The sequence below is a fragment of the Bidens hawaiensis genome, unplaced genomic scaffold (assembly GCF_021521415.1).
Source record: "Bidens hawaiensis isolate Kalapana, Puna unplaced genomic scaffold, B.hawaiensis_p1.1 tig00009159_1, whole genome shotgun sequence".
NCBI lineage: Eukaryota > Viridiplantae > Streptophyta > Magnoliopsida > Asterales > Asteraceae > Bidens > Bidens hawaiensis.
Genome location: NW_027491673.1, coordinates 496,888 through 520,567, shown reverse-complemented (window position 1 = coordinate 520,567; position 23,680 = coordinate 496,888). Strand labels below are relative to the sequence as shown.

Here is a 23,680-nt window from a genome sequence, read left to right as displayed (position 1 = left end):
AGCTGATTAATTAACTCTCCCATTTCCTTATCTCCCATTTCCTTATAACAATTATAGCAGGAATAATTGTCCACATATTTTGCATATAATTCTAATTATTTCTCGACATATTACAGTATTTTGCATATTAATTAATTTAATTACAAATTAATCATGATTTGATATAACTTACTAACTAGACTCACCTATTTCCAAAATAAACTATATGTTTGATATGGTTATTACCTTCCAATATTGGTTTTTTGCCTGTTTAAAAGAAAGAAAAATGAAGATGCTTAGCAAATTAATCCAACTGCAACATATTGAAGAAAAGGTGAGGTAGGAAATTGAATGATTAATTCTTCTTTCAAACTATTTTATAGATTTTAGTATGTTGTATTTCTTCCCCGTTACTATTACCAGCATTGGTTACAAAAATCGCGTCTAGGCCAAGTCGGGAATAGGATGTCTAGGTGTATTGTCCGAATATTTAATAATCTTGCATTAATTAACAAATGCAGAAGATGAATTTTTCTAGTACTCTTCTGACCATCTTCATCACAATATGTGTGTTGGAGTCTTCATCTTTGGCAATCAAAAGCAAAAGGATGAAGTAGCATTCATTTTATGGCATGCTTCTCTTTTCTTTTTCTATAAATTAATTTTTTATATATATTTTTGGATTTTCAGTCTTATGGAGGATTAGATCATGAATTAGAAGCATCTAAGATTCAAGATTCTCACTTTGAGTTTCTTGGTACAATATTAGGAAGGTAAATGTTTGGTATATAAAAACAAAAATAAACCTATGCTAGATCCGCCCCTGAATTTACTTGTTTCGAAACAGCAAAGAGAGGGTTGATGAGGCCATGATTTACTCATACGATAAACAGTTTAACGGCTTTACTGCTCTTCTTGACGAAGAAGATGCAGCTAAAATTTCAGGTATATTATGTTCGTAAAACAATCAACTTGTTTGTTGCGTGAAAATCTATAATGACGTTTAATTTACGTGTATTTTTTGTAGAGCATCCCAACGTGGTGTTAAAATTACACACAACCCATTCCTGGGATTTCTTAAAGCTTGAAAATAATGGTCTAGTTGGTTCATCTTCTTTGTGGGCGAAAGCAAAATATGGTGAAAACATCATCATTGCCAATCTTGACACGGGTAACTTGTTTTGTGCTTTAGTTTGTCACTTTTTTTTTGTATTAGTAGGTTTCTAGAAATTAATAAACATAGCTACATAATAAAATCAAGAACTTTAACAAGAAATATAAAACTTTAATATAACGGTAGGTACACTGACTGAGTACTAACTATGGTTTTATGATTGTTACTGGCGGGAATGCCACCCCATCCCCATCGGTACCAATATTGTATGATTTGTATCGTTTGGCAGGTGTTTGGCCCGAATCGAAAAGCTTCAGTGGCAAGGGTTATGGGCCGATTCCGTCTAAGTGGAAGGTGACAACCAAACCTTAGTTCCTTGCAACAAGTAAGCAGATATTAGTAACATGTGTATATATTAAATTAGTATTAGCTATTTATATATGTTACAATATTGCGGAATAATATGAACAGATACGATACAAGAACTCTCAATTGATTATTGTCAAGAACTGATTTAGATGTTTACAAGATGAATTGAAAGAAAATGAATTACAGATGAAAAGAAGAATGAACTGAACTAACTCTAATTGAGAAATCCCCAATTATATATGCCCTAATCTGTTAACAACGGTTAACTGATTAATCTTTAAGAATTACCAAAAAGACCCCTGAACTATTGAAGACTTGTCAATAATAGCCCAAAACATTATTAACCTCTTTAACCTTCAACAACAGTTGACTTTCATTGACTAACTATATTAAGTCATATAACATGACATTATTATACTCCAATTTCAGCTCAACATTTAACAATATATTTGTTATGTTTCCAGTAAACTTATTGGTGCCAAGTACTTTAACAAAGGTTATGAGGCCTTATATGGGAAACTAGACCCTTCAATGAACAGTGCGCGTGATCACAAAGGGCACGGTAGCCATACATTATCAACTGCAGGTGGTAACTTTGTTCAAGGAGTGAGTTTCAAAGATGAATTTAATGGAACCGCAAAAGGCGGTTCACCAAGAGCCCGAGTGGCGGCTTACAAGATCTGCTGGCCTCCAGCATCATTTTGAGGAGGTGAATGCAATCTGGTAGATGCAGCCAAAGGTTTTGAAACTGCCATCCATGATGGGGTTGATGTAATTTCAGCATCTCTTGGCGGAGAAGCAGTCGAATACATGTATGACGTTCTAGCCATTTCCTCATTCCACGCAGTCAAGAACGGAATTACTGTTGTGTTTTCTGCAGGGAATAGTGGACCACAATTTGGAACGTCACTAATTTGGCCCCATGGGTTATAACCGTAGGGGCTAGCACGATTGATCGTGAGTTTCACACTTATGTTCACCTTGCTAGTGGACTTAACTTGAAGGTACAAATAGTATCATATATTATTCCTCTTGAGCTTTAAAATCTAGAGTTAGTTAATTTCTTTGTTTGTCTTATAATAATGCAGGGAATAGGCACGCCTAATCTGTTGCCGAGTGATGAATTGTATCCACTAATCAGTGCTGCAAATGCTAAAACTGATGACGCAACAATGTCCAATGCGTACGTGCCTTTTATATTTTTAATTTAGAAGAAAAGAAAATCTTTTGGAAACGAATTGATGGGGTTTTTATTTTCTTGGTTACACTTGAAATCCGGGTTAGCCGCTATTTAAGATACCTACCTTACTAAAAAGCGAATGGAGACGTGGCTTGGACGATTGAGGAAATACAGTCCAGAATTCCATATGCCAAGTGACGGATGAACGAGGCCTTCTACACAGCCAACATTTTTAAATACACACACATTATTTTGCTCTATATATAATAATAATAGTAATATTAAAGAATGAATTGAAATATGATGTGTCAGTTGACGAGATGAGCATGTTTGTGAGCATTTGAAAAGGGATGCATGGAGATGCTAATAAAGTAAAAGTCGTTATCCTAGTTAACGACTTCTCTTTGTTAAATCTAGTCGGGTTGAGGTTCTAGACTTTTGTCTTATTGTGTCGAAGCCACTAGCTATCTCAAATGATGACTTCACTTTGCAAATGTGAAGTTGTTTCAACAACAAAAGGCTAGACAAAAATTCTATATGATGTTGTTAGATTTGCGTAGTCCATAAATATAAAGTCGCTATCTTATGTCATATTTAAACTCTACCAAAAAAAACGACAATGTTTATTAACCTTCTTCATTTTCTTGAAAGGATTTCTTAGTTTCTCTCAGTTTTGTATTAATGGTATATGCGTACATAGAATGCTTTGCAAAGAAGGAACACTTGACCCGATGAAGGTTCGAGGGAAGATTTTGGTGTGTCTAACCGGAGGCAATAGGATTAACAAGGGCATAGAAGCTTTGACAATTGGTGCTGCTGGCATGATTCTTTGCAATGATAAAACCAAAGGCAATGCCATAATGTCTGATCCTCATGTGCTCCCAGCAATACACATCACATACGCTGACGGGCTTCGTCTCTTTGCCTACCTCAACTCTACCAAGTAACTACCAATCCGGCTCGTGTTGCCACCTCTATTCATTTTATTTACTCTATTCCTGACATGATATGTTATGTTGATGTAGAGAGCCATTGGGCTACATAGCCCATCCTGAAACTGTTATAAATGCGAAGCCCGCTCCAGTGATGGCAGATTTCTCTTCTAGGGGCCCGAATTCTATCGCGCCACAGATTCTTAAGGTGTTCTCTTTTAGAGAGTCATTATGCACTGCATGTTATTAACTGAAAATGAATTATATTAATTTTATGAAAATGTGCAGCCTGATATTACCGCGCCTGGAGTGAATATCCTTGCAGCATATTCCGAAGATGTAAAGCCGGTGTTACCATATAACTTAGACACAGGCACTTCAATGTCTTGCCCACATGTTACTGGAGTTGTTGGTCTTCTCAAAAGTGTCCACCCTGACTGGAGCCCTTCTGCCATCAAATCCGCTATCATGACCACTGGTGAATTTAACTAGATTGATCACATGAGTTAGTTATATGTTAAGTGTCTCCCATATGTTGGTTTAATAACCGAATAACATCGATCCTGGTTATATCTTTATGCAGCAAATATAAAAGACAACAGAGGGATCCCGATGATGGACGATATTAATATTGAGGCGAGCCCGTTTAGTTGTGGAGCTGGACACATTAACCCAAATCGCGCGATGGATCCTGGACTGATTTATGATCTAACCGTAACCGATTATCTCAACTTTTTATGCACTAGAGGATACAACAAAACCGTAATTCAAAGGTTTTCTGATCAACCTTATGAATGTCCTAAAAACTACAGCCTCTTAGACTTCAACTACCCTTCCATAACTGTCTATAAACTTAACGGTACGGCCACAGTTACAAGGAGATTGACGAATGTGGGCCCTCCCGGCACGTATGCAGTTCGTGTTACGAGCCCTGTTGGGATATCAGTGGATGTGGAGCCAAAACGTCTTGTGTTTGGGAAGAAGTGAAGTACATAAGTTTGAGATGACAGTGAAAGCAGATGGCAAAAGTAAAATTAGCGATTATGTTTTTGGGGAACTAGTGTGGGCTAATGGCAAGCATTACCATGTGAGAAGCCCCATTGTAGTTTCTGTGGCCTAAACCTTTTTAAAATTAATTGTTTTGAGTAAGTAATGGCCTGTTACTTGTTTATTATTTGTTATTTTGTTGGGTTTGTTTCTATGAATGTGATTCAGGTTTATAAATGTCGTTCCACTTCTCTATTCATTGTTATTAGTTATCCTTTGTATATGGTTTATTTAAGGCCAAATTTTATAAACGAAAATGAGGAGCTTCTAATAAGAAGCCAGAAGCCCTAGTCCTAGTCACCACCAAATGACGCCGCCATTCCACACCACCCTAATCTCCATGATGGCGCCAAACACAATTTTCCCCTCCAACGCCATGTCAACCACGACGCCATCACCTCTTGATGGATGGGGTCCACTACAAACCCACCAATCATATTCAAGCACACCCACGTTTATTTCCTTTTTAATTTTTTTTTATTTTAAATATTAGTTAAACTAAGTTAACCCACAACGCGCTAGTTAAGTTATAACTCTTCTGTCTACATGGCAGTGACATGACACGATAATTAGCTCTTTGTTACTTATCCCACAACACATAGCCTAACTCAACCATCCACCTCTAAACGAAAATAGTATTAAAAAATAAGTGATGCCGGACTAAAAGAACCTCGATCAAGAGCTGAACAAGTGATGAGGAGTATGCATTGACTGTATTTGGCTTGACATTTCAGAAGACAGAGATAATTATTTGTTTTTTGACATATATATATATATATATATATATATATATATATATATTATTTTATTAAATTTTAGACAACTAAAGTTACTTTTATTTTTGTAAAAGGTGATGGTCAAGCTTCAAATAACTCTTTGGGCGTGTAGTGGTGCAAATCTTTTCCAAGCAATAACATATATATACGACAAATGGACGTACGGATATGTGAACGAAAATCATCAATTTGAACAACACTTTCAACCGGTAGCCCATGGAAGATTTCTTTAAATTATTTAAAGTATAAAAGTATATATGTTTAATTTATTTTGAAAAAGTAATTTTGAACAAAAAAAAAGCTTCAATATCGGTTATTTGAACATTCAAAAAAATAAAATAACAAAGACTTGATATTTATTGAAACAAACTTAACAGCTTCGAACATTGTGAATATTTATTTATTCTATTTCAGTTTTTATATAACTCAAATACTCATTAGAGTTATTATTAACCTATAATTGGTGCACCTCACTTCTGATCAACGTAATTAAATAAAAAGTATGTCATGATTTATTCATAACTTAAAATTATAATATGTAATTTATATTCTCTTCAACTTATCATATATATAAATCATCTAAATTAATGAGAAAATTAATTCATTAATTTGCGATTAAACAAACAATTACAAATAACTCATCTTTATCTGGATAAAGCTTTTGATCAAGAGTCCTGCTTCTACTAATATTCCAAAGGCTATAAATATATTCATTAATCTAATCAAGAACAACCTCAACCAAAACTCCATTGCAGATCGAACATGAAGTTGTTTAGAGTTCTCGTAGCCATCTTCATCACTGCTTGTGTGTTGCAGTCGTCATCTTTGGCGATCGAAAGCAAAAAGGTTATTTTTTCTTCACAAGAAGCAGCATTATATGCATGGTGTTCATCACTGTTTTTCTTTATTTTTTATTTATCTAATTTAGTTTATATTGTTTTCCGATTCTTGCAGTCTTATATGGTCTACCTGGGAGGACTAGATCCTGAATTTGAAGCATCTCAGATTCAAGATTCTCACTTTGAGTTTCTTGGTTCAATATTAGGGAAGTAAATTAAATAATCTGTGTACAAAAACAAAACATAATAGGTTGACTTTAGTCTTTAGATTAAAATACTTATTTTTTCTTCATTATGTTTTTAAACAGCAAAGAGAGGGTTGATGAGGCCATGATTTACTCGTACAATAAACAGTTTAACGGCTTCGCTGCTCTTCTCAACGAAGAAGATGCTGCTAAAATTGCAGGTTTTTTATTATCTTTATGTCAATGTTCTTATAATAAGTCATTAAGTTGCATGGAAATTTTTATCACATGTGTATCGATCATGTAGAGCATCCGGATGTGGTGACCGTGATCCAGAATAAATGGCGAAAATTACACACAACCCAGTCTTGGGATTTCTTGAATCTTCAAAAGAATGGTCTCAGCGGTCCGACCTCTTTGTGGACTAAAGCAAGATTTGGTGAAAACATCATCATTGCCAATCTTGACACTGGTAACATGTTTTGTCCTCTACTAATGATCAATTTTGAGTGTAACTATATTTAATTTTCTAGTTTTTTTATTTTATAACTTCTTCGAGTTTAAGGTGTTTGGCCCGAATCGAAAAGCTTCAACGACATTGGTTACGGGCCCATTCCATCTAGGTGGAAGGGTGGATGTGAGAATGGAACCTTAGTTTCTTGCAGCAAGTAAGCATATTACTTCTTTCTTCTTGTCTGTTTAATATATACCAATATTTGTTATTTATTTATTTATTGATGATGTTGGCAGTAAACTAATTGGTGCCAAGTACTATAACAAAGGTTATCAAGCTTCATTTGCAAAGTTGGATCCTTCAATGAACAATGCGCGTGATCATGAAGGGCATGGTAGCCATACATTATCTACTGCAGGTGGTAACTTTGTTCCAGGAGTCAGTGTTAACGGAATAGGAACTGGAATCGCTAGAGGCGGTTCTCCACGAGCTCGAGTGGCCGCTTACAAGGTGTGCTGACCACGAACCCGTAATGGAGGTGAATGCGATGATGCAGATATAGTAAAAGGGTTTGAATCAGCCATTCAAGATGGCGTTGATGTGATTTCGGTATCTCTTGGCGGAACCCCTACTGATTACATGGATGATGGTCTAGCCATTGCCTCATTCCATGCTGTCAAGAAAGGTATCACTGTTGTGTTTTCTGCAGGGAATAGTGGACCCACACCTGGATCAGTCACCAATGTGGCTCCTTGGGTTATAACCGTAGGGGCTAGCACGATTGACCGCGAGTTTCAATCCTTTGTTCATCTTGCTAGTGGACTTAACTTAAAGGTACAAACATCCATAGTGTGCAATATATTAACATCTTGTTTTTCTTTGTGTATTTAACTATTTATAATAACAGGGATTAAGCATGTCCGAACCCTTGCCACAATCTGGATATTATCCTCTAATTAATTCTGCAAATGCTAAAGCTGAAAACGCAACGATGATAAACGCGTAAGTTATTATTTTCTTGAAGCACTTTCTTAGTTTCTGGCAGTTATGTATATTAATGCTGATCGTGTTCATATATGTGTAGAACGCTTTGCGCTCCAGGTGCGCTTGACCCTAAGAAGGTTCAAGGAAAGATATTGGTGTGCTTAAGGGGAGTAAATGGTAGGGTCGAAAAGGGCAGAGAAGCCACACGTGCTGGTGCCGCTGGCATGATTTTTTGCAATGATAAAGCCAATGGCGATAGCATAAACGCTGATCCTCATGTGCTCCCAGCAACACACGTCACATATGCGGATGGCCTTCGTATCTACGCCTACCTCAACTCTACCAAGTAACTACCATTTTGCCACTTCTAAATTTTTTATTACTTTTGTCTCTATTTCTGACATTATAAATTATGTTTATGTAGTGAACCATTGGGAAACTTAACCCCTCCCAAAGATGCTATAAACATAAAGCCTGCTCCATTTATGGCCGGGTTCTCGTCCCGTGGCCCAAATTCAATCACACCAGAGATTCTTAAGGTTTTTGTTCTTTCAACTATTTTGGTTTGTATGTCATTAGCTGAAAATTAATAAACTAAACTTTATGAAAATCAACAGCCTGATATTACCGCGCCTGGAGTGAATATCATTGCAGCGTTCTCCGAAGAACCAGAACCAGTATCTCCATATAACTTAGAATCAGGCACTTCAATGGCTTGCCCACATGTTGCTGGAGTTGTTGGGCTTCTCAAAAGTGTCCACCCTGACTGGAGCCCTGCTTCCATCAAATCCGCCATCATGACCACTGGTAAACTTAACAATATGTATTATTAATCATGTATCTAAACATAGCAACAAAAATGTATATTATGTTAGTTTAAAAACTGTTTAATTCTCGTGCTATTTTTGTACAGCATATACAAAAGACAACACAGGGAACCCAATGTTGGATGAAACTAAAAATGAGGCAAGCCCATTTAGCCGTGGTGCTGGACATATTGATCCTAATCGTGCAATGGATCCTGGTCTCGTTTATAACTTAACTGCAAATGATTATCTTGACTTCTTGTGCACTAGAGGATACAACAACGCCATGATTCGGAAGTTTTCTGATCAGCCTTACGAATGTCCTAAAAAGAACAACATCTTAGACTTCAACTACCCTTCCATAACTGTCCATCAACTTAACGGTACTGTCACCGTCACAAGAAGATTGACGAATGTGGGCCCACCTGGCAAATATACAGTTAGTGTCAAGAGCCCTGTTGGGATATCAGTGGATGTGAAGCCAAGCACTCTTGCATTCGGGAAGAAGGGTGAAGAACAGAAATTTGAGTTGACGATGAAAGAAGTTGATGACACAAGTCAAATTAGTGATCATGTTTTTGGGGAACTAACATGGTCTAATGGCAAGCAGTACCATGTGAAGAGCCCCATTGTGGTTTCTGTGGCCTAAACCATATGTTACTTATTCATTAATTCTTTTAGTTTTGACTTTTCTGTTTTCAACTGTCTTAGTGGTATTTTAGTATTTATATGATGAGTTTATTAGGATTTATGTGCTGAACATTTTAATTATTTTGGATTTATTTTGGTTTACTATTTATGGAATAATTAGCTTTATAATTCCAATTCTCTAACAAGGGTTATCTAATTTTGGTGCAAATTAGTATCATGATCCAAAAACAAAGAGTTTTATACCAACTTAATTTCATAGAAATTTTTTTACACGGATAAATGATCTTTTTCCGTTGCGGTTAAATTCATTGTTATTTATCCGCATTAGATGATAATATACAGAACTTGGAAGTACAAATGTCATTTACTTGTTAATTACTCGGAAAAAAAAACAAAAATTTTATGTTTAATATGTTAATTATAGAGCAAAATATGGTTGGTTTTATGCACTCCTATAACTCTTGTCCTTTGTCCAAGTGTTGGATCATTATATCAACCTCCCTCACATTCCCTTGATCACCAAATTAACATTATTCATGGCAAATATTTATGTCAAACTAACTAAATTATCTCCGGCCACCGGAATAAACCACCATGAACACTGACGACATCCAAGATCAGCTAGAAACCCTCACAATCTCCCCGATCAACGTCAAACTAAAACGACTCCCCCGCCTCACCGACTACCTCCCGGCCCTCCAAACCCGAACCAACCCGTTACAACACAACACGTTTTACCACCACTCGTACCAAGGCGGGTTCTTCATCTCGCACTCAGATGTCATCCTCCGTCAGACTGTTTTTGACTTTTCGGGTAACTTCCCATCATCGACACCGCACTTGGCGTACCACAATGCTGGCCCACGCAAGGAGATCTTGTTTGATCCCAAACAAGTGCGGGCTGCCATTGTCACGTGTGGAGGGCTTTGTCCCGGTTTGAACACGGTTATTAGGGAATTGGTGGTTGGGTTATGGGAGTTGTATGGTGTTAGGGAGATCTTCGGGATCAAGGCGGGGTACCGTGGGTTTTATTCGGGTGAGCCGATGCGGCTAGACCCAAAACTCGTTCATAATTGGCATAAGAGAGGTGGGACCGTGCTTGAAACGTCTAGAGGTGGGTTTGATCTTCAAAAGATTGTTGATGCTATTGAAAGGCGTGGATATAATCAGGTTGGTCATTTTGACTCTTGAACGTCTACAACAATTAAACAAAATTATATGTTTTAAATCTAATGGATCACTTATTGGATAAATGGTTCAATGGTAAAAGAGTAATGACCAGCTTCATGTTGAAACATTTAACCACCAAACCATGAAAACCTAACCGTGAACCGAAGGTTTGGATCTCAAACTGGCCAATTGACTTCGGTTTGGCCAGTTCGATCACATTCAACGGTTTTTGAATATCCGTAAATTGCAGATATTATAACACACCTGTAAATAACCCATGGTAACCCGCCTCGATGTGAAACAGGTGTACATCATCGGAGGAGACGGCACTCTTCGAGGGGCGGTAAAGATATTCAACGAAATCCACCGCCGCAAACTAAAAGTTGCAGTTACAGGTATCCCCAAAACAGTCGATAACGACGTGGGAATCATCGACCGATCATTCGGGTTCCAAACAGCCGTTGAGATGGCCCAACAAGCAATAAGTGCAGCCCATGTAGAAGCCGAGAGTGCACCCAATGGTATAGGCCTGGTCAAGCTCATGGGTCGCAACTCGGGACACATCACCCTTGATGCAACCCTAAGCAGTTGTGATGTAGATTGCTGTTTAATACCAGAAAACGACTTCTACCTCGAAGGCAAAGGCGGTCTGTTTGAGTTTATCGACGCTCGTTTAAAAGAAAATGGGCACGCGGTTATCGTGGTAGCTGAAGGAGCGGGCCAAGATATTATTCCTCGGCCCGACTCGCAAACCCAAAAAACCGATGATTCGGGGAACCCGGTGTTTTTAGATGTCGGGTCATGGTTAAACACCGAGTTAAAAAAATGGTGGGATCGGGATCATAAAGGCGAGTTGTTTACGATTAAGTATATCGATCCAACTTATATGATACGTGCGGTTACAGCTAATGCTACTGATAACTTGTATTGTACATTATTGGCCCATGCCGCTATACATGGGATTATGGCAGGCTACACAGGGTTTGTAACGGGCCCGATAAACGGGAACTACGCGTACATTCCTATGGATGAGGTGGCGAATGCTAAGAGCCCGGTCGGTACTAGTGACCATAAATGGGCTTGGGTTAGATCGATCACGACCCAGCCCGATTTTCATAGAACAGAACCCAACCCGAAACATTAACTGTTATGTCAAACGTCAAAACAACGGGTACATAATAAAAGCCACGTCAGCAAGATATTTAGGTTAAAAGTAGAATGCATCATACATGTTCATTTAATCATCAAGCACTATAGTGCTTTCAGTAACGGTTTTCAGTTTCTTCAGCTCGGTCAACACAGCAGTCAACGGTTCCTTTACTTTGCTTTTCTTGGCCTGGAAGATAAGATAACTTGAGAAACAAGTAAAAGAAAAAGTATATAAAGATGTTCGCATCGTATGTATTGTACCTTTAACGATGGCATGAAGGCAAATGCTTGTTTAGTTGATTCAGTTCCAGTATTTGCAATGACACATATCTGAAACGATATAAAATTGTAATTATAAAAGTACAATTTTATGTTTTAAAAGTATGTTATAAAGGTTTAGATTAATACCTCGCCGTCAGAAACATCATGTTTTTTGAGAGATCTAGATTTAAGTTAAAATTCAACAACGATTTCAAAGATAAAAGACAAAATGGGTTAAAAAAAGAAAAAAACAAAACGACTAAACGTGAAAAGTTATAATGCATATAACTTTATAAAGGATACTCGAGTACTTGTCTAACAGCCTGCGGGTTGGTGTAGAATTTGCCTGTGTTAGCATACTGTAAAGCCCTGTCAAATGAACTGGAAAAAGGATACAAGTTCAGCAATGTATCATTTTGATTACCAATTTTGGCCCGACCTGTTTGACGCACCTTGGAATTTTAATTGTCGGATCCTTGGACAGTAGGACCATGTGGTCTTGGATTCCTTGCAAGATTTGAGCAGCCTCACAGTCCATCACACATGTGGCATTTTCAGGAAGCTCTGCATAATAATAATTTTATCAGTTGTTAAAAAATAATACATTAATAATATTAATAATTAGTAAAACAATTCTAACCTTCTTCAACCTTGAGCAAAAGTGCAGGAGGTTCTTTCTTTGACGATCCTCCCTTTCCGCCTTTGCCTTGAGTTATATAAACAAGCATATACTAAATATAAGCAACATAAATTTAAAGAAAAAAGAAAAATGAAATTAAAATATAGTCATACCTTTACCACCATCTTTCCCATTTGATTTTCCATTTCCATTAGTCTCAAACTTCTCATCAAACATATCTATAACGTAACACCATTATCATACACATAGCAAAAATACTACAAAAAAACTGAGATTTTTTTCGATTATTCGCGATCCAGTTTTGGCAGTTTTTAGCTCAAACCGTGAGCCAAACAGTTAGTATCAATTTTCGGTAAGCCAACACCAAAACATTGAAAACTAAAACCGAACCATGAAACAACATTATCATACACATAACAAATATATTATGAAAACTGTAAACTTTCTGGGTTATTCACGGTCCAGTTTTAACAGTATTAGGTCAAACCGTGAGTCAAACAGTTAGCATAAATTTCTTGTAAACCAAAACCAAACCCTTTGAAAATTAAAACCGAACCATGAAAAACCATTAACATACACATAGCAAAAATATTATGAAAAAATTGCAAACTTTTTGGGTTATTCACACTCCAGTTTTAACAGTTTTTTAAGTCAAGCCGTGACCCAAACATTTAATAACTATTTTTGGTAAACCGAAACCAAACCGTTTGAAAATTAAAACCAAACCATGAACACCATTATCATATACACATAGCAAAAACATTATGAAAAAAACTTATTTTTTTCGATTATTCACGGTCCAGTTTATGAGTTTTTAGGTCAAACCATGAGCCAAACAGTCAGCTACCATTTTTGGTAAACCAAAACCAACCCGTTTGAAAGCTAAAACTGAACCATGAAACACCATTACCATACACACAGCAAAAATATTACAAAAAAACCGTGAATTTTTTCGATTATTCACGGTCCAGTTTTGGCAGTTTTTAGGTCAAACCATGAGCCAAAGCGTTAGTAACAAATTAGGGTAAAAAACTAAACCGACCCACTAAAAACCCAAGAAAGTATAATAATAATAATAATAATAACAATTGAAGTAAAAAAATGAAACCTTCAGAATCGAATTGAACTTTCCTTCCTTTGGATTTAGCTGAGTTATCATCTTTCCCTTTAGAAGCTACATACATAGGAATTAGTAACAACATTGTTCATCAAATAAAAGCCCTAAATGCAAATAAAAAAGCAAGTTTGAGAATTGAATGAGGGTTTTAGTTACCTGGAGATTTTAGAGCAGATTTGCCACCTCCTTTTTCTGCCATTTTGCAAGGAAGAAAGATTATTAGGGTTTAACAAATTAGATGATCAGTCTCTACTCTCTACCTTGTATCTGATTCTCCGTCGGTCTTAACAAAAGAGAGACTGAGGGAGTCACATTATTATTATTATTATTATTATTATTATTATTATTATCTATAATATATATAAAGAAAACATCCCTTTTTTTGGAGTCACTAGATTTGCTTAATTTTTAAATGGAGGCTTCTCATGCATTTGATCCGAATTCATGGGTATGGTCTTACCAAACCCAGATATTCCTTAAACGGGTTATAACATATCATTAAATTAAAAATTATTCTCACCAATTTGTTGATGTAAAAATCCTATAAAATATGATATAATAAAAATTAATACCTTATTTATTTTAAAAAAGATATATATATATATATATTATTTAAATTAAAAAAACAAAATTTGATAGTAAAAAAAAATAAACGGGTCTTGGGTCTTATCAAACCATAAGTATATTATTAACTTTCATAAATATTATTTATAATTAAAAAACCAATTTTATAGTAAAAAAATAAACGGGTCTTGGGTCTCATCAAAACCATATAGCTTTTAAACCGAGTTATAACATCTCATTTATTTGTGAAACAATTTATTATCAAACCATAAGTATATTATTAACTTTTATACGATAAAAAAAATATAAATTCAAAAAATAAATAAATATTAGAATAAACAATATAAAACAACCCCCGTAATACGGGGGATAAAAACTAGTTATTATTATTATTATTATTATTATTATTATTATTATTTTGGGATGCTTTTATTCTAACTTTGGTATTTTAGTTTAAAAAATTTATATACATTTTCAATATGTCCTATTAAAAAAAATAAATAAAAATTGAGTATTATAGTCTTTTATTTTTTTGTTGTGAAACAGCTTTAGCTCAATTGGCGTTAAAGAGAGTGAAAAACTCGATTGAGGTCGCAAGGTCTCAAGTTCGAATCTGATTCTAACTGGGTTTTACCGTAATGGGTCTTCGGGCGACGGGTATTCCCCGGAACAGGAGATGATGGGCTTGGGCTACTTAACATGATATGCGATCACAGACGTATAGGGTCGCCTTTTACCATTGGGTTACCCTGGATAACCGGGGTTTATTCTTTCGTCGTTAAAAAAGTAGCCTTTTGTTAGAAAATTAATACAATGACAAAAGTCATAAGTTGTTAGGAGTCTTGCTAACTACAATATATAAAATCGATCAGTTCAAGTGTATATGTAGTGCATAAAGTAAGCGTTTAAGGTTGTCAGTTAGGTTGAGATCAGGAGGTATTAGAATGTCGAGTGGCAACTAATGGGGTCCTTGATGCTTTTGGTGTCGACACAATGAGCGATTACATGTGGGGTTTAGTCAAGAAAATTATCTCGGGAAGGGTACAGGAAAAGAAGTACGAAAGAGTCAGCAAGATATGATATTTAATCACATAACATGTCAAGGTAATAAAGGTTTTAAAATAAGCATGAAACTTCCGAACACAAATTTGTCGAATTACATACATGATTTCTCGAATTAGGTCTAAAGCATATAACACAACTTTGTTTAAAAATATAAATATATTTGTTTAAATAAAAGAGCATACAAAAGTGGCAAATGTCTACATGAATCATACAAGTCTAGACTATTTCCTACACTATCACACAACTATATCTATCATTCCAAAACCATTATTACAATCATCAAACTGTACAATAACAAATTATCAAATTACAAAATCAACCCTGAGCTTCCACTTAATCCCGTCTTTGCTTTCTTGAATCGTCACCGAGAGCCCACGTAAACGGATTCCCGACATTACAACTGGTGTTACAATGTTCTTTCACTATAGAATAAAGTCTGAATCTATTGCTTTACCGATACGTATTCCTTCTCGATTGTACTGAACATGATGGTCATACGGTCTTGCAGATTCGCGTGTATGTTTTTGGTAATTTTTTTCTTATGTTTGGTGCTTTTTAACCATGCAATCCCAAAATGCACCACCACTTTACATCCTGTTGATCTTGACCCTATATCCTCTATTTGGTACTTTGTATGAAGCTGCAATAATTATGTTAAAAATTAATAATTCACACTTTTCATAACAACTTTAGCATCATAAAAACCGATATACTTTCTTATTTTTCACCTAAAAATCCTCAACTTAATTTTGATATATTAAAATGCTTCAACTAAAAAAAATAAAAAATACACCAAAGAGTTTTAACCTAAATTTTGTAAAGTGAAGTTACTAAAATTATCGAAAATGCATATACTTGTGAATTTATTTTAATATATTGACAAGTTAGTTGTTAAATTGATCTAAATTTGATAAAGTAAAGTTCAACATTTTTTGCAGAAAAAAAAATATATATACCGGCTTATTTTAAACAACTTAAAAGTTAGAAACATATAAAAATATACACGAAAAAGTCAGTAACCTAAATTTTGTATAGAGTTACTAAAACTCTCAGAAAATGCACATACTAGTGAACTTCTTTAAATATAATGACTTGTTAACTCTTACATTGATCAAAATATGATAAGTAGATTCAATATTTTTGCAGAAAAAAAAATAAAAAATATATATAAAAAAAGCAACCCTATCCCATCTTAATTTTAACCAAATTTAAAGTTAACAAACCATTATTAAAAAAATACGTATCTAAAGCATGTGCATAAAAGACAAGTTTAGAGATTTTAATATACATACAATAATTAGTTTAGTGACTTTTTCATGTTTTTGTAAAAATTAAGCAACTGCATTGGGTTTTTATGGTATTAATCCTGCTTGTTAAACGCATTATATATACATACATACATACCGTGAAATAGTCCCCAAGCGGGACCCCATGGAGAGTCGTTACTTCCTCTACCAGCCAGCCGTTTCTATCAGTCAAACGTGACTTTTGTTGACTTGAAGTAGCCTCTCCTCCATACCGAGAAACACTAATGTCAAACTTATAATAAGTTTGTCTCTGATAAATATCCGTCTTTTCAAACTCCCATGGGCTCGTCGAATAGTTAACACAGTGGGCTCGGTCCATTGCTCTTCGCTCCAACTCACTCCCACTAAACAGCTCCATCACAAAATTCGACTAAAATTTCAAAAAGATAAAAAGGAGGAAAAGAAAAATAACCCATGTCAGCAAAATGAATATTAATACTAAACTACTAACAATAATAATATTGGGACTTACTGGAACTGAAAGAACTGAGGAGTACACAACTGACATGCTGACATCTTCAAGTCCTAAAAAGGATCCACTTTCTTCACTTTGGAGGCTTCGGTTTTCGGAATCATCGTCACTTTTGATTGATGATGATTCATCTTCAAGAATCTGCTGGTTTTTATCATCCGATTCTTCTTCGGCTATTTCGGCCTTTTGTTCCGGGCTTAAGGCTCTAGCCCTCCATAGAGCCATAATTGTCCTGTGTGTTTTAAACAAATTACAACTTTTTAGTCTACAACATATTAAAACCTGGTTTCATAATGCACGAGGCGCTCCGGTGCGCTCTGTGGCATTTAGGTCCTAATTAAATAAACGAACTTCCTGCTGAACAGTTTACGAGCTGTTCATTGAACATTTGGTTCATTGACAAGCCTAGTAAGGATCAAAGATTTGTAACAAAATTAGTTACCTGTGTGCAACACTAAAAGAGACAAACGACTGAAAATGGAACTTTAGCCGGCCTTCTGCATCTTGCGTTTTAGCACCATGTTTTGCATCCAAACCTCGCCCTGGATGTAATGTTATAACCACAACAGGACTACCCATTGATGACAAAGTTGGTGGGACCACTTGAACATCTTCTATATCTTCCCATAAAAAGTAAAAGTTTGTTTTGTGTCCAAACAAGTCCCCATGAAACCCTATTATTCTTGCTGACAGAAACAAACGCCCCTGCAAGCCATTCAAACATTTAGTTTCCATTTCATTCATTTTTTTTTAAAGAATAAAAGGAAGCAAATCATTTCTCACCTGAAGGGGCATTTTGCGCTTTAAATGACAAGTGAAATCATTTATCAGAAATTCCTCGGGTGGAAGCTTAAATAGCTTTTGAAAAGCCGAATTTGTCTGAGGCGAGCGTACTTTTATCTAGAATCAGATATAAATAAATAAGGAGAAGTAAGCATATCAAACAAACAAGAACTAGGGGGGTGTAAGACGAGCCTGAACTCGCCTATGATCGAGCTCAACTCATTTAACATAAGAGAGCTCGGCTCATATATATACTGTGTGTGTGTGTGTGTGAATCTAAAAGAAACCAAAGATGTTGTTAGTTTGTTACCTTCTTTCCAACCTCCTTTTCCATCTTGGTCAAATATTCTTTAATTATATTGCTACCTCGCGTATTATTCAAGAATATCCTCAAATGCAATTTAGATTGACAAGCTTGGGCTAACTGCCCTTGAAGTGGGACCCACACGTCACCTAACTCGGTTATATTACTTCTTACAAAGTTAATTTGTGTATGTCCCAGTGATACCGCTTCATCAAACGGTCCATCAAAATCAAAAACTTCAACATCCAGTGTAGAAGGCGGGTCATCCATTGCATCAAACTCAAATATTTCTGCAATTAACAATACAATATGTAAACAAGATTATTATAATTATTAGTATAGTTATTATTATTACTACTATTATCAAAATAAATATGTTTCTCACCGTTCCATCGAGGATCGGCTTTTTGGAATTTAATTGAGCTAGTTCTTGTTTTCCCATTGCAAGTAAAAACCACATACGGGTCAGACAAAACGTTTGATTCAACCGTTGGTATATTGCATCCTTCAACCAATGCAACTGTTAGCAACCATCCGTCACCTGTTGCTTTAATTCCATGATCACCACCTACAGCTATTAAAAAGTTAAAAGGCATCCAACAAATATAAAAGTACCAAAGTCACTCAACTACTCTTAATAGGTGTTTCAATACAATTTGATTTTAATGAGTGTTAAAAAAATATTTAAAATTAACTCAGACAAATGAAAAGTATATGAATTGTGGTTACTATTTACTGTTTATGTTTTTTTTCCAATCTGACTTGAATTTAACAATTATGAAACGTGGTTAACTGGAAAACAATTTCTTCGCTATTACCTCCTAATTTAAGTTTAACTAGAAAAAAATTATCACTTAATTAGTAACCAAGTATCACATATTTATCATCTGCCTGACTTTGTTTTAAAAAAATAAACATTTATATAAAAAAATACATAAGAAAGGAACACCAGATCAAAAACTGAATGCCACTAAGGGCATAAACGAGCCAAGCCGCTTGTGAGCTACTCAAGATCGGCTCTCTCAAAGCTTGAATCGAACCAAGCTTTAACAAGCTCGAGTTGGCTCACAAGCCTACACGAAACTACTATTTATGTAAATTTCATTAGATATATTTACATAATTATAATTATTATACCTAAAATTATGATAAAATAACTAAATAATATATACTTTGTTATTTACAGAAATTATAACAAAAAAATATGTATAAAATTATAATTAAATTTTATATTACATAAAAAATATTTAATTAATAATTAATAAAAGAGTTGAGCCCGAGCCAAGCTCGAGCTTTTAAAACTATTCACGAGCTGAGCTTGACCTTCGGAAACAGAGTTCAAACGAGCCTAGTCAAGCTCGGCCCGGCTCGTTTACACAACACAAAAAAGTAATCTTATAAACACTTTACATACCTTTTTGGCCTCGCGCTTGCATGAACCTCGATATCAAATGCATTACCCGTTCACCTTGCAAAACCAACACCCCACACACGACAACTTCACCAATCGAGTCCGGTAAATCCAACCCACCAAACTCAAGCCCTTGAATTGTACTCGGCTTAGATAAAAATATATGCACAAGAAGATAAAACCCCATCAAAACAGTCGAAACGACTGTAAAATTAGCAAAGTACTGAACCGCAAGCTTCCAGTCCGACTGCCTTTCCACTTGTAACGAAGCCAACGCTTGTTCTTTCTCCGACCCAACATTTTTCACATCGACCAGTTTTAACTTTTCCGATAACAACCTAGCCACTTGTTCAAAACTCTCCTTTACCCCTTGGCGGGCCCCACCTTCAATCATTCCCTTCATCATTGTATTGTGTAAAAAGTTCATTCGCCACGAAACCACCAAATGTGAACACTCTTCACCCGACGGAAGCTCGGGCCCTGGTGATATGTTCGTTTGAACCTCGACCCGGTAATTACTTGCATACGGAGCTTCAGGCGTGTTCACGCTCGCTAAAACCGAGAAGCGTTTACCGTCTGCTTTTAAATACGTCTGATCTTCAATCGCTTTTATAGCTTTGATCAACCGAGACGGTGCTTTAACGTACGTAAACGTTCGTTTCAAACTCCCGGTTTCCGGGTCAAACTTCCACGGACCCACTTGGAGATCCGTACTTCCTTGAACTTCCGCTAGTTGTTTCAGATAATTTGATTCGGATGAAAAGATAAACGTATTTAACTCCCTTGGTGAAATCGCATACATTTGATCCAACATGATCCCGCCCGGTAAATTAACAGGCATTTCACCACCATCATCTTTTTCTTCCAATTTTTTCATGAGTTCTTCAAAGTTTAAAGATGATGATGATTGATCTTCGGTTTTGTCTTCGGGCAGCTCAGATTCGTCGGTTTCGGGCACCTCTGGCAGCTCCGTTATTTTGTTTGAAGCTGGTGGTAATAATTCGTTGTTTCTGCTGAATATTTGTGAAATTAGACCTGAAAGTTTTTCTTTGTTTGACTTTTCTTCTTTGACTGGAGCGGCCAACTCTTCTGATCTTAACGGGGATGACATTCGTGAACTTGTGGAAGTGGATGATCTTGCGGGTGACATTGTTCCGTTTTCATGTTGCAGTTGCGCATCTGATTGCGAGTTATTTTGTGTGAAGCATATTGTGAGAAGGATTTCACCTGGTAATAAACGCGATCTCGAGTTAAAAGTGTGTTTTGAAACTGACCCGTGTTATAGTAATCAGACTTTAATGTTTGGATAAACAGAATGTCCTGACTATCTGACTGTTTAGAGGTCAAAATATCAATTTTAAATAATTAGCTGCTATAAAGCTGATTATTAAAAGTTTTAAACCACTTAATGACCTCTTCTTTAATTGAGTTTAAAACACTTAATTACCACTTATTATTTCATTATTACAACTGCAAAAAGCACATCAAAACATAATCCCAAATACCCACTTTGTTAAACTCAAGTAATTGCTTATGCAAAGCCAGATAATCACTTTCAAAACCCGTATCCAAACAACTTATATATGACTGTTTCTTTTTGTACCTTACAGGGCAGATACACACATATCCCCTAAAGCAGGAAACACAGTTTAAATCATGTGACATCATCAAAAGCTGATTATCAAACTTTAAAGTTGAGTCTCCTAATTACCTCTTCGTTTAACCGAACTTTAAACACTTCTACATCCATCTGACCATCTCACAAGTACGTCTCATTATTTACAAAACCGACTTTTTTTTTTACTTTAAGCATTAATTATTCATAACATCATAATTTGTTGAACTTTTAGCATAAGGGGGGTATCACCATTTTACGTGCATCATAAGGGGATAGTTTATTGACCAGGTTTCACATGGGAAGTCTCGCGATTGCCATGGGTGACCTCTTGGTGTTAAAATGTGTGCGTCAATTTAGTCAGGTGAGAAGTATAACTCTAAATAAATCGACCCTACCAAGGGCGAAATAAACCATTTCTTGGAGAGATCAAAAAATGGCAAATGTCCCCATGGTATGGGCGATTTTTGTGGAGCGGTACTAATCACCTAACTGAACTAATGCACACATTGTAACACCAAGAGGTTGCCTATGGTAGATGTTACGATCCCCTTGTGAAACATTGGCAAGAAACTACCCTGTTGTGTAGCGTGGAGTGGGTAGCATTTATATAAAATATTCTAAGTCTCCAGTGCTCAAACAACTTATTATCTCATCATTACAACTACAAAAGGCACATCCAAACAGTATCCCGCATACCCATTTTGTCAAACCTAATCGCTTTCAAAACCGTATCCAAACAACCTATATATGAATGTGTTTCATTTTAGTGCCTTACAAGGCAGCACATAGAGGTAACAAAACGCAGATACCCCTAAAACAGCATACACAGTTAATAGTAAATGTCATCATCAAAAGCTTACTATCAAACTATAAAGTTAACCCACCCATTTACCTGTCTATTAACCAAATTTTATAACATGTATCGACCCCTTCTTTACCAAAAGAAAAGGTCTTTTTACTTTATGCTTTAACTTCTCAAATAATCATAACTTGTTTAACGCTCAAACAACCAATTATCTCATTCTTCCAACACTAAAAATGCAAATCCAAACACCATCCCTGAAACCCATTTTCTTAAACGTACACAGTATAATCCCACTTATATCAGAGCTATTAAATCACACAAAGGTAAGCCACCTAACTACCTCAGTATTAACCAAATGTCATAACATCTAGCGTCTCTATATTTACAATAAAAATGTCGTTTTCGTCACTTTATGCTTTAGCTTCTCAAATAATCATAACTTTTTTTATGCTCAAACAACCTATTATCTCATTCTTACAACTCTAAACACTAAAAAGCAAATCCAAACACCATCCCACACACCCTTTTTCTTAAAACTAATTATCTAATCATACAAAGTCCCGTATCCAAACAAGCAAACGTACCCAGTATAATCCCACTTACAGCAAAACTATTAAACCACCAAAAAAAAAGGATGACAATCAAAAGCAAAAGCAAAAGCAAGAAGCAAAAGGGTATTTGAGATTTACCACAATCTTTAATCTTGGACTTCTTCTTAGGTTCCAAAGGGTACCAAACAGTCCCTAAAGACTTGCCAACAGCATCAAACACACTGGACACAGGAACCTTAACACTCCCTACAAAATCATCACTAAAGAACTTATCCTCATCAAACACAGACACCACAAGCTGCTCTTTCAAATCCTCAACTTTGAAACTAAACTCCTCACACCAAGATGGGTTCAAACTCTTCTTCACCACTTTAGTCTTGAACCTTTGATGCCCTAATTTCAATTTCACGTATGGATCACTTGACCCGTTTGGATCCATGGGTGGCATGTTTCTTGCTTCGATCACACGGACTAAAAGCTTCATGGGTAATTGATTTGTTGTTATTGTTGATGTTAAAGTTTCAAACTTTAATTGGTTTGGATCAAGAAAGTGGGTTGCATTGTGGTGGGTTTGAATGATAATAATATAAAGGTTAAAGCTTTTGAATTGATGGGATGATTGTTGGGAAAATATTGAGAAATAAAAGCAAAATCAACAGGAAATTGTTATTATTATTATTATTGATTTGGGGGCTGATGATCGAAGAGGAACAAGATCGTTGAACTTGTGTAGCAGACGACGGGAAAAAGACTTTTTATTATTTATTTATGATTTTATAATAATATTTTATAATTTATATAAAGAAAGTATTAAAGCCTCCCACGTTAACAAATCAAAATAAATAATGGATTAGTTTCGTTTAAGGTTCGAATCAAATACAAATTAAATTAGCGTCTTAACTATGCGAGTCAGCTAGGGTAATTATGTATACAATGTGGTGTAATTATAGCATAGTTAATTACAGTATGATGTAATTACATAATTACACAACTTGTATATATAATTACATTAGTTGATTAACACAGTTAGCACGTTTTTTTAGTTTGTACGTTAAATTTTCCTGTTTCATATATACATGATGGTCGGGCAAAAGTCGTGTATATTACTATATTATTTGTTTACTTTTAGTTTAAATATTATATGAAC

General features: G+C 35.6%; 2 protein-coding genes and 3 pseudogenes across 3 annotated transcripts; 3 read left to right on the top strand and 2 right to left on the bottom strand.

Moving 5' to 3' along the window:
• Positions 1–265: 265 nt before the first annotated feature.
• LOC143531360 (subtilisin-like protease SBT5.4) lies at positions 266–4,694 on the top strand (annotated as a pseudogene).
• Positions 4,695–6,159: 1,465 nt separating this feature from the next.
• LOC143531359 (subtilisin-like protease SBT5.4) lies at positions 6,160–9,314 on the top strand (annotated as a pseudogene). Its single transcript, XR_013135011.1, has 11 exons — positions 6,160–6,243; positions 6,352–6,446; positions 6,545–6,642; positions 6,729–6,893; positions 6,987–7,089; positions 7,151–7,709; positions 7,783–7,877; positions 7,960–8,205; positions 8,284–8,398; positions 8,477–8,666; positions 8,773–9,314. The product of XR_013135011.1 is annotated as a subtilisin-like protease SBT5.4 (transcript).
• Positions 9,315–9,910: 596 nt separating this feature from the next.
• On the top strand, positions 9,911–11,630 carry LOC143531358 (ATP-dependent 6-phosphofructokinase 2 pseudogene; annotated as a pseudogene).
• LOC143531338 (DNA-directed RNA polymerases IV and V subunit 4-like) lies at positions 11,501–13,877 on the bottom strand. Its single transcript, XM_077026659.1, has 9 exons — positions 13,810–13,877; positions 13,645–13,710; positions 12,689–12,754; positions 12,537–12,602; positions 12,349–12,460; positions 12,200–12,277; positions 12,044–12,077; positions 11,897–11,965; positions 11,501–11,822 (listed from the first exon to the last, which is right to left on the bottom strand). The coding sequence occupies exons 1-9, from the start codon at positions 13,850–13,852 to the stop codon at positions 11,724–11,726; spliced, it is 633 nt and encodes a 210-aa protein (XP_076882774.1). The 5' UTR covers positions 13,853–13,877; the 3' UTR covers positions 11,501–11,723.
• Positions 13,878–15,471: 1,594 nt separating this feature from the next.
• Positions 15,472–23,139, bottom strand: LOC143531392 (C2 and GRAM domain-containing protein At1g03370-like). The gene is made up of 9 exons (XM_077026702.1): positions 22,672–23,139; positions 19,563–20,786; positions 18,534–18,716; positions 18,155–18,438; positions 17,845–17,961; positions 17,504–17,766; positions 17,062–17,293; positions 16,687–16,959; positions 15,472–15,922 (listed from the first exon to the last, which is right to left on the bottom strand). Exons 1-9 carry the CDS (start codon positions 23,015–23,017, stop codon positions 15,725–15,727), a joined length of 3,120 nt encoding a protein of 1,039 aa, XP_076882817.1. The 5' UTR covers positions 23,018–23,139; the 3' UTR covers positions 15,472–15,724.
• Between the last annotated feature and the right edge of the window lie 541 nt (positions 23,140–23,680).

What these genes read in the sequence shown, in the direction of transcription:
- LOC143531392 (XM_077026702.1), bottom strand. Translation starts at nt 23,017, where the DNA reads ATGAAGCTTTTAGTCCGTGTGATCGAAGCAAGAAACATGCCACCCATG. An exon ending in AGCCGATCCTCGATGGAACG is followed by an intron (nt 18,439 to 18,533) that starts GTGAGAAACATA and finishes TGTTAATTGCAG; the next exon opens with AAATATTTGAGTTTGATGCA. An exon ending in CCTCAGTTCTTTCAGTTCCA is followed by an intron (nt 16,960 to 17,061) that starts GTAAGTCCCAAT and finishes TTGAAATTTTAG; the next exon opens with TCGAATTTTGTGATGGAGCT.
- LOC143531338 (XM_077026659.1), bottom strand. Translation starts at nt 13,852, where the DNA reads ATGGCAGAAAAAGGAGGTGGCAAATCTGCTCTAAAATCTCCAG. An exon ending in ATCTGCTCTAAAATCTCCAG is followed by an intron (nt 13,711 to 13,809) that starts GTAACTAAAACC and finishes CTATGTATGTAG; the next exon opens with CTTCTAAAGGGAAAGATGAT. An exon ending in CCGACAATTAAAATTCCAAG is followed by an intron (nt 12,278 to 12,348) that starts GTGCGTCAAACA and finishes TCCTTTTTCCAG; the next exon opens with TTCATTTGACAGGGCTTTAC.